Source organism: Ipomoea triloba, chromosome 13 (genome assembly GCF_003576645.1).
Source record: "Ipomoea triloba cultivar NCNSP0323 chromosome 13, ASM357664v1".
Lineage (NCBI taxonomy): Eukaryota > Viridiplantae > Streptophyta > Magnoliopsida > Solanales > Convolvulaceae > Ipomoea > Ipomoea triloba.
In genome coordinates this window covers 4,707,338-4,718,164 of record NC_044928.1, presented here as the reverse complement: position 1 = coordinate 4,718,164, position 10,827 = coordinate 4,707,338, and the positions used below count along the sequence as shown (strand labels likewise).

The 10,827-nt window shown below is 33.8% G+C and overlaps 1 protein-coding gene and 1 long non-coding RNA gene across 4 annotated transcripts in view; one reads left to right on the top strand and one right to left on the bottom strand.

Moving 5' to 3' along the window:
- Positions 1–4,143, top strand: part of LOC116002263 — a 4,739-nt gene extending 596 nt beyond the window's left edge. Inside the window, exons 2-5 of one of the 3 annotated variants that reach the window (XR_004094424.1) lie at positions 1,448–1,517; positions 2,127–2,230; positions 3,488–3,643; positions 3,737–4,143. This is a non-coding gene — a long non-coding RNA (uncharacterized LOC116002263). Of the gene's footprint in view, positions 1–885; positions 1,518–2,126; positions 2,231–3,487; positions 3,644–3,736 lie in introns of those variants that run through there. The other 2 variants (XR_004094423.1, XR_004094425.1) reach the window with 2 other exon arrangements.
- A 3,118-nt stretch (positions 4,144–7,261) lies between these two features.
- LOC116001075 lies at positions 7,262–7,943 on the bottom strand. Its single transcript, XM_031240976.1, has 2 exons — positions 7,792–7,943; positions 7,262–7,709 (listed from the first exon to the last, which is right to left on the bottom strand). The coding sequence occupies exons 1-2, from the start codon at positions 7,917–7,919 to the stop codon at positions 7,262–7,264; spliced, it is 576 nt and encodes a 191-aa protein (XP_031096836.1). The 5' UTR covers positions 7,920–7,943.
- Between the last annotated feature and the right edge of the window lie 2,884 nt (positions 7,944–10,827).

The window sequence follows — 10,827 nt, the reverse complement described above, 5'->3', positions numbered from 1 at the left end:
AAATTATATGTACAGAAGATATATTTTCTATATAGATATATAACAAATTTGTCATCTTTGTATAAAAAAAAGAAAACATAATATAACTTTTTTGAATTACACATTATTGAAAACTTCTTTGTAGACGACATTGGTAGTAGTAAAGAAGTTTGTCCATACTCGTCTAGAGCTAAAACTTTCAGGCCATCAGGATGAGTTACTCGTGAAAAAGCCACGTACAACTGACCGTGATTAAAGACCGATTTTTTAGCAATAACCCAACGTGAGTTAGTGTTTGACCTTGACTTTTGTTGATAGTCATTGCATATGCAAGCATCAACGGAAATTGTTTACGCTGGAACTTGAAGGGCAATCTCGTATCAGATGGGGTGAGAGAATTCGGGCAATCTTGGTGTGTCTCATTAACTATTTTTGCTTCCACAATATGATCTGTCAATCTTGTGACAATGAGGCGCGTACCATTGCAAAGACCAAGAGAGTGATCTATGTTCCGCAATAACATAACAGGTGCACCAACTTTTAATGTCAAAGAATGATTGGGAAGCCCAAACAATCTCAGACTATTTAAAAATTCAAGAGTGTGTACTTGTGATAGATTTTCACCGTCTGATTCTGCCTTACACAAAGAGTCACAACTTAAATAAGTTCGACCTTCTGCAGTGTTCATGTTACCACTAGTAGAGAATTGACCAAAAAATGAAACAATACACTTCTTTAGTTACAACTAAAGACTTCCAAAGTAAAGAAAAAATAATGAGGTGGCATTTTTGTAAATATTTAAACACTTTAAGCGTCTTTACTAACGTAGTCCAGAAGTGTATTTTTAAATATTTTTTTAATTTATTACTATACACTACTGTGCTGCCTATGTAAAGAAGTGTATTGTATGTATGTATGTGTGTTATCTGTTCTCTTTTAGTCATTCTTCATCCGTAGCTTATTCATTCTTCTTCTCTGGATCTTCGACCAACTTACTGCTTTAGCTACTCCTTCATCTACCTTTGGACGTACGTACTACACAGTGGTGTCGGTGTAGATCCGGGGTGGCGAGGCAACAACAGCTCCGGCAAGGCAGCACGAGCTCCGGGGTAGCTTAAGGGGTGTAGATCCGGGGTGGCGAGGCAACTACGACGAGCGAGCTTCGAGTGGCGGTGGTGTAGATCTACGTCTTCCAGCGGCGACGAGCGAGCTTCGAGCGGCAGCGGTGTAGATCTACGTCTTCCAGCGGCGATGAGCGAGCTTTGAGCGACGGCGGTGTAGATCCACGTCTTGCAGCGGCGATGAGCGAGCTTCGACCGGCGGCGGTGTAGATCTACGTATTCCAGCGGTAATATAATGAAGACAGGTTGGAGCTTCGACCTCCTTCTTCCTGCTTAGATCTATGGTTCCAGCGGTGGAGTGATAGTAGCTCCGGTGGAATACTTGGCCATTTTCTTCGGCGACGTAGGTAGCACTGAATTCATCTGGACTTCGGATAATCCGAGAGACTGAGACTAACTGCTAGATGATAAAAGCAGGTAATTTATTGTTGGGCATTTTCCAGTTTTCTGATCAGTTTTTCAGTGGGTATTATTGATGATTTGATTGCTTTTATTTGTTATGAGATAATATTTTGATATTTTGTCTATGTTGTAATATTTATAGTGGATTTTTTATTTTTGTCGAATGTTGTGATGTTTGAGAGAGTTGGGATTGAGAACATAATTGGAGTGAAGATGAATGATGATGAGGAGATGGAGATGTTGGATGAGATCCACATAGAAATGGGTATTATGATTATATATATGGAGAAAGTTTAATGACAATCAGCTTGTGCTTTACTTTAATGAGAAAGTTATTGCTCCATTTGTAGTATCACCTTATTGATATGAACTTACTTGGTCTTAAGTTGTATTGTATTCTCAAAAACTTGCTTTACTCTTACATTTGACAGCCTAAAACTTGCCCTTTGTTCTCTTTTTGTTTCTTTATTTACCAGTAAAAAAAGGGAAAAAGACTAGTATTATGTCAATGTATTTTGCTGGTGTTGATATAGAAATATTAAAGAATGCTTTTGGTTGATCGACGTATTAATGATGCTCTCACCTGGCTTATTTTTTTATTTTTTTTTTTATTTTTTTGTTTAGATATGGTAACGAATCTCAAGAGTTTTTTAATTCCTAAAAGTACTTGAAGTTGTGATAGGCAAGAAGTATATCTCAGATAAAGTTAAGAAGGACAACACACACATGTATGTCTTCTTTTTATTTATAATATACTTTTTTTTATATAAATTAATGTATTAAATTGTGAATTGAATTTAAGAATTATTTATTTTATAATATGGTTGTGGATTAATTATATGGTGAAGAATTTATTTGTGAAGTTTTGAATTAGTAATTATATTATATTATAGTTGTGTAAGTATTGAATATTTGAATTTTCAAGTACATTATGATTGTGTATATATAAGTATTAAATTTGTGGATTATAGTATATATGATAAAGTTGAGATGAATTTGTGAAATAGTTTTACTATATTATATGGTTGTATGTATCAATAAGTAATGAATTTTTTGTTATTAATTGTGTGCAAGTATTGAGTAGTAAATTTGATAGGTTTTTTTTTTTTTTTTTTTTTTTTTGAAGAGTAAATTTGATAGGTTTTATTAGTTATGATATCAATTAGGGTTTGTTTAGTCCATATTAAGTATACTAGCCAAGATACGCGCGTTGCGCGTAATGCAAGGCCCAACGTAAACTCATTTATGTAAGTTTAACATTAAATGTTTATTTGAACTTATTCGTGAAAAAAAAAAGATTGTAATATTGACATTATGACCATAATAGAGTAATAGATTGGGATGAGTAAGTGTAAAATAATATTAATATGCCATAATAGAGTAATAGATTGGGATGAGTAAGTGTAAAATAATATTAATATGTTTCAATTTTATTTTTAATTACTTGCAACATTTACAGACGATATTGTCACATATAATTAGCTTTGCATAAAAGCATTTTCGTTCAAGTATATTGCGTTTGTACAAAAGGAAACTCTCTTTATCATTCCATTTCATCTGGCAGAGTCAATTGGCAGTATGCAAAGGGGAAAACCCAATATATTTTAAAAAACAAAATAAAACACAAATAAAATGACAAATGATGAAACAATTACTACCCAAAAGTATATATTTATTTAAATTTTTTATTTTTACAAAAGAAAATTAAGAACGGGAAAAGCTTTAATTATCAATGAAATCGAGAATACAATAACGATCTTGTGAAACTTAAGGTGGTTCATCTATCACTTCTGATTTGACGCCATGAAGTTTCCATGAATTGTCATATTTAGCAGTGTGTGCAATATCCATCAAATGTTGATATCTTCTTTTCTTTCTTGAAGATTCCCTAATTACTTGAGTCTCTGCACGTAACTCAATGTTTGGGTCCTTTAACATTCGTTCCTTTTCCTTTTGAAGCTCAATAACTTTCTCTTTGTTGACAGCATATGTTTTGTCTTTGCTGAGATATTGTAAGTTCTCAAGAAGGTTGTCCATGCTTTGCAATTTCCGGTATGGCCATCGTTTAATTCTCAATTTTGTACACATTCTCTTCAACTTATCTTCACTTACATTGAGCTCCCTTGCTGCTTGGGCTGCGGGTAAGTGGAAGAATTTTGAAATAGTATTTAAACCCCAGTGTTTAGAGGTTCTCTTGTCAAATACAATGATTTCAGTTGAGTTGGATAATTCAGGTACAACTGGAGGCGCCTCAAGTGAAACATCGTTCTGGCCACATAGCATGTCATTCACAAGACCCCAGTCGAAATCTAATTGTTCGGCGGAGCAACAACTTTGTTGAATTTGGTGTAAAGTTTTACCTGTTGTAGATGAAGTTGGATTATTGAAGTGATAATCCAAGGGGTGGTTTTCAGCATGATTAAAAAAATGACGGTAATCTTGTTCAGGAGAAGAAATAGGAATTTCTTTATCATCCTCATCCTCTAACTTCAAGAGTTTTATTCGAGGCCATCGGGAAATTCCTAATATCCTGCACCTATTCTTTAATGTTGTGACACCAACCTTTAATTGTACCGCTGCTTCACTAATCGGAAGATGGAAATAACTTGAGATCATTTCCTTAGTGATCGTTCTTGAATCACACAAGGTTTTCTTCACCGTAGTGTTTTTTTTTTCCTCGACTGCAACCTCTTCCAAAGGTTTAGGTAAAACAGGTGGAACAACTTGGGCGACCGGCTCAGCGTCAATAACTTGTTCACCTTCAACAGATGGTTCTAGTAGTGTGTACAACTCATTCTCAATCTGCAAAAGAGAAGGTAGATTTAGTTCATTCCAAAAGGAAGTATCTTCAAAGTCAGAACAAGAAAGCGAATGAGAATGAGATGAGGATGAAACATAATTTGCCATTTGATTGGAAATGTTAAAGTATAAAGAAATAAAACAATTACGGTGAAAGGGAAGGTTAATTGACGGCTGTAAGGAAATGATCAAACATAATTTTCTTATAAGAAAAACCAAGTGTTGCTTTCAAAGGAGCAAAGGACATGTCGGACTGACAAATTAATGGAAACAAAGTTTAATCACACACATTTCAGAATAAATTTAAAAAAAAAAACGTCAAAAGGTAAACATGGAATTGTTTTTTTTGGTTTATTTGATTCTGTCTGGTTTTAGAGACCGCGTTTTAAAAGTTTTTTGGCATCCCAGTTTGTGTTTTTTGGGGTATATTTAGGACTTTAGTTTTACCTTTTAAACACAATATGAAAAGACGGTATACTGTTTTTTTTTTGACAATTGATTTTGTAAGTACGTGGATATCTGCTAAACTCCAAAACAATATGCTGATTTCGGAGGACTAAAGGACATGTAAAAATAAGTTTTAATTTAAAAAAGTTTAATGTAATAACGGCCAAATAGGCCACTGAAAGAGGAAGATTTGCGGCAGTTCCTTTTTTTTTTCTTAAATTTAATTTTAATTAATTATTTTATTTAAAATTATTTTAAAATATTATTTTTAAAGGTGATAACAGGAAGATCAAGTAAAACAAGATACTTTGGGTTAATTTGCATACATTTGTGTAGTTCAGGGACCCAAGTGCATTGTTTTTGACTTCAATAGCCTAATTGCAATTTCGTTTGAAGTTCGGTGACCTATTTGACCCTAATTCCAAGTTTAATTACACGCATTTCAAAACAAATAAAAAAAACAATACAAAAAAAATGTCAAAAGGTTAACCTGACTTTTTTTTTGTTTGCTTTATTTTTTCTAGTCTAGATTCTGTTTATGCTTTTGGTGTAAATTTAGGCCTATAGTTTTATATTCTAAATGCAGCATGAAAAGATGTTATATTGTTTTGGTTTTCCACTTCTTTTTTTTTTTTTTGTTAGTACGTGGTTATCCTCTGAAATCCGAGACAACCTCAGTGTACAAGGGTAATATTAGCTGTATTGTTTGCATCTTTAAGAACTGTCAATTTTTTTCATCATATTACAGGGATTGTTGCCTTGCTCTCCCCAACATTATCTATTTTTTTCATCTTTCTTCATTGATTTTATTTCTCATTCTTATAATATTTCATGTTAAATGGCGAATCATGCTTCGTCCTCTTCTCATTCTCAATTCATTTATTGTAATGATTTTGATGATGCGTCATTATTAGGCGAGCTAAATCTAGCTCCCCTTTATGATTTCGAGAATGATCTGTTAGGACCGATTGAACCACCAATTGAAAATAAACCACTTTATGAAGTAGGAATTGCAAATGAAATTGATACGTTTGTTGACGTTGAACCCACCACTACACATGAGCGTGTTGATGATGGTGAATCTGCAGATGTGATGCCTGAAAAGAATGATAAGAAAAGATGGGTCAAGAGGACGTTTTGTGATTCAAGTACGGTAACTAAGGAAATGATTTCAAGCTTTTTCCATTTACCGATAAATGAAGCAGCCGTTCAATTGAAGATGGGACTTACAGTTTTAAAGGTTCGTTGCAGGGAATTAGGAATCTCCAAATGGCCTCAAAAGAAACTCTTGAGGCTGGATGATGACGAGATAATTCCAACTCCCGCTTCTAGCCAGGTCATCTATTCAACTTTAATTCCAACTCCCGCTTCTAGCCAGGTCATCTATTCAACTTTAGAAAAAACTCCCGCTTCTAGCCAGGTCATCTATTCAACTTTAGAAAATACCGAGGATTATATATGGGATTACCAATACCATGACTTTACTTTACCTCTCTGGGATTTTGAGGGTCAATACCATGACTTTACTTTACCTCTCTGGGATTTTGAGGGTGATGCACAAGTTGTTCAAGAGACATCTAATCCGGGTATAATTGCTGCAGATGAAAAGCAAGAGACATCTAATCCGGGTATAATTGCTGCAGATGAAAAGCCTACCCCCAAAGATCCATGGAGTTTTGAAATGCTTTCTAAGTTATTTCATTTACCCGTTTGGAGTTTTGAAATGCTTTCTAAGTTATTTCATTTACCCGTTTCTCAGGCGGCAAGAAAAATGAAAGTTGGGGATGTAAAGTTTAAACAAATCTGCATGAAATGTGGTGTCAATCGATGGCCGTATATGAAGTTGAAAAGTATGGATCGACTAATTCAAAGCGTTCAAACCATGAGTAAGTTCAAGAAAAAATCTAACCGGGATGAGAGGGTTAAAGAACTACAAATGGAAAAAGAGCGGATGATGAGAGACCCAAGAGTTGAGTTTAGTTTCGAAACTATAAAAATCAGAAACTCTTCTTGGAGGAAGAAAAGATATAAGTACTTGACGAAGCTTTCTTATTCTGCACATGATGCAAGTTCATCTACAGCTGTTGATGTCAAATCTGAAGGGATTAATTAAGTTCTTTAATCTGTACGCTAAGCTTGTTATCCTGTCTTTAATTTTATGAATGAAATTTTTAGCTACTCATTTTTCCATCTAATTAAATCATGTTCAAATGAATACTTGCTATGGGTGCTTATTGATTGAAATTAAAATGTTTAACAACTTTCAATAAAAATGTTATCTTTTTAGCTTCATCATGACATGCTGACTCCAGTTGAAATTGTTAGATTCCTGGGAAGGACTATTACAAAGATGTTTTATTAATAATTATAATTAAGTAATGCATGATTTATAAGCGTCTAAGAAAAAAGTTTTATAATACAACCACAATTTTAAATAGATTTAAGAGGGATAACAAAATACAAGCCATAAATAATGTACATATGCGTTAAAAAAAGTTTATCGTCTAACTTGTTTAATCGACTTTTGCCCTTTTACCTTTATCAAGACTTATTGATTTCTCTTTACTTGTAGCATCTTCTAGAATGTCAGTAGCATGTTTTGATGATTCATCGAAGTCTAACCTTCTCTTTGTTGGATTGCCCACCGTAAAAGTTTCTTCCACAATGTTGGATGAACGTGCATGTGGTGTTGCTTGTTGTTCACCAGTGTCTCTTGTTATGTCCTTACAAATACATGCTACTGAATAAGTCAATGTCGATGGATGATCTTCATTTAGAGCATTTATCCTTAGACCAACAACAAAATCAATAGCATCTAACTTTTGTTGGAATATTTCACTGTCCTCAACAGTTGTTGGCATTTCAATTCCAACTAACAACATTAGCCGGTGCACATCATGATTAAAGAGAATAGCTTGCACAATTGTAGAACCATCCGATATTTCAACATTTAACTTATACCTACAACGGGCAAAGAGAGTGAAAATAAGTTTAAAGTTAACTTGTTAACATAATAGATAAGATGTATATTCTGTTTGTATACCTCCTGACAGTGAGACCATCAGTTTGGCCACAGTATAAGCAATGGAGTTTTAATCCTTCGATGGAATTCACTGTCTTGTTGCAATAGTTGCAACCAATATAATACTCAAGCGGACCAACATTCTTCATTCTAAGCTTCCCTCTAACCCATGCAATAGGTTTCTACAGGAAAACAGACGTGTGTTATAAAAACAGTTATTTTTAGAATATGGCTTGTTAATCATTATAGTATGCTATAGAGAAATTGGAAAAAATATATTACTCTATACCTACTTTAATTCATTGTCAATTTCAGCAAAGGTGCACTTTGGTTGTTGCAATGCGTTTGAGAGTGTGAGAAAAGAGTCAAGATAAGTTTTGTCTACAATTGTTTTGTAGATAACGCTTAAGTTGTTGTCTTTCCTGTGAAATAAAAATCATATTTTTATAAATCAACATAAATATTAAGTAATACTTTGGAAGTTAGTTGGAAGAAATACCATTTATTAAGAACCGTTGCATGTTGTCCGGGTGGATTTACTTCGATAATGGTATCATATCTCGTACTCAGTGTAATACCTATTTAAGTAGTAAAACACATGTAAAAATGTAATATGTTCGTTAATAGTATTAAATATTTATATAAAAAAAAAACATCATGTACCTTGGAATGCATTTACATGAACTCCCTGAGCAATAACAATCGGAAATTTGCCTTGACTAAGTTGTAAATCAATTTGAATTCCTTCAGTCATGACAAAGTTGCCCCATAGAGTGATGATAACAGGTTTTGATCTTTGCATTAACAAAAAAAACAATATTATAAAATAGAATGCATAACAATTAAGATTTAAAATATAATCAGTTTGAATATAAGTAAGAGTTAAAGTATAATACTCTTCATTGATGATCACAAACTCATTAATATTTTGTTGACCATTCCTTGTCGTAATGTATTGACGTGGTAGTTTGCAAATAACAATAGCTAGCACATCTGTAGTCATGAGTTGGAAAATAGCAGGAGAGGTTGCTGGCATATATACCTTGGAGAAATATAAGCAGAAATATAGTATGATAGATAACAGTAGTAAACTAATAAGCTTACTTATCAGTTGTCGAGATGACAAACATGCGTAAAAATCTGAGAATGGGGTTATGTGTGGCTGAACCGGTTCGTTGATGTTTATCTCATCTCCAGCAACAACATCTTCAATCATAGTTCTCCTTGTAATGTTCCACAAATTTCTATAATTTGGGTCTGGCAAATTGATGAATTCCCTAGCTGGTTTTACTGATGCATTTGAGATAGTGTATGTGCAGTGTAACTTCAACCTTTCATCAAGTACGTCTATCTCATTGTCATATAACATTGCCTGTACTTTGTTGCCCTGCACAAAGTTACAAGATTAAAAAAGTCTATAAGCTATGGTAGTTGTTGTATGTAAAATTCTTTAATATGGAGTAAAGAATACACATTTTAGAAATACATGAATTGAATATATAAATACTATTCGTTTGCATGATATGAATGACTTACTTCAGAATCTTGAAATATAATTGGTTTGTATTTTTTGCCTGGTGAAGATCTCGATTCTCTTACACTGTGTTTATGAACAACTATTACTTTGCATTTCCATGCATGTAAATCGACAATAACAGCTGGTATCAACACAAGATCGTCCATACTACAAAAGAAGTTGGGAAAGTTGTTATGCAAAACTCGACTGTGACATTAAATACGTGAAGTAGAAGAATAAAAGTCATGACAAGCTTACTTGTAAAAAGATGCAGCAATAATAAATTATTTTAGTATCATCATGAAATATACTTGATAATTTCTCGGTAAACAATGTTTTGTGTAAAACTTGCTACAATGGATTCACTATCATCTGTACATATAAGTATTTTCAATGAACTTACAGTCTTTGCACGCGACATTGCCACGTATAATTGCCCATGGCTAAAAACTGGCTCCTTCAAGTATATTCCCACAAAATCTAGGGTTTGACCTTGTGATTTATTAATTGTCATTGCAAAGCAAACTTTTATCGGGAATTGAGTTCTTTTGAATGGAATGACACATTTATCATCCTTCGATGTCTGAAGTGGTATCCTAGGTATCAATACATGTTTACCCTTGTATTCTCCGACTGCAATAACACAACTTATGATATGATCTCCAAACGCATCACATATAAGCCTTGTACCATTGCACAAACCTTCACATGGATTGAGATTCCTTAGTAATATCACAGGACAACTTTTTTTTAAGCACAACATATGTGGAGGCAATCCAACAGGAGACAATGTGTGTAAATAATCTTGGCAATGTAAATATTTTGAATCACTTGGTTCATCATAACTTATGTAAGTCTTATTTGCACCAGGGAACTTGTCTAACAAGAGAAAATTAATTTCGTCAACAAATTCATTCTTTGTTGTCAATATTGCTCTTTCCATCAATGAGTATGGATCATTGGAAAATAAGCCCAAATCTGGGTAGACAGATTCAAACAGAACGTCTAATGGTGGTCTACAACCATTATTTTTAATTAGAAAATGAGATGGAACTTTGATCTTGTTTTGCAAATCCATTTTTTCTGAACCATTACCAATCCTCATTAAATAATCAGCAAAGGTATGATCTTCCTGTGCACGCATGTTTTGCGTTAAAGTCAATCGTCGAATGTGTGGCCATATCAAACTTGACTTAACTAAACATGCTTCAATAAAATCTTCTTTTTTTCCATGCCTTACAATTGGCAGTGTCTGCCTAAAATCACCTCCAAATACAATGACTTTTCCACCAAATAAATCATTACACTCCATAATATCCTTTAAGCTTGTATCAAGACTCTCAATAATCTTTCGATTTGCCATCGAAGCCTCATCCCAAAGAATTAATTTGCATTCTTTGAGTAATCGGGCCTCAGCAGTTTGTTTGCCTATATTGCAAATGTGTTTATCATCCCCATCGAGTGGCAATTTGAAACGAGAGTGTGCAGTGCGACCGCCCGGAAGTATTGATGCGGCGATTCCAGAAGTTGCAGTTGCAAGA

Bases quoted from the DNA above. Each gene is read 5' to 3' on its own strand.
- LOC116001075 (XM_031240976.1), bottom strand. From the start codon at position 7,919: ATGAAGAATGTTGGTCCGCTTGAGTATTATATTGGTTGCAACTATTGC. The intron at 7,710-7,791 runs GTATACAAACAG...TGCCCGTTGTAG, and splicing joins GATGGTCTCACTGTCAGGAG to GTATAAGTTAAATGTTGAAA.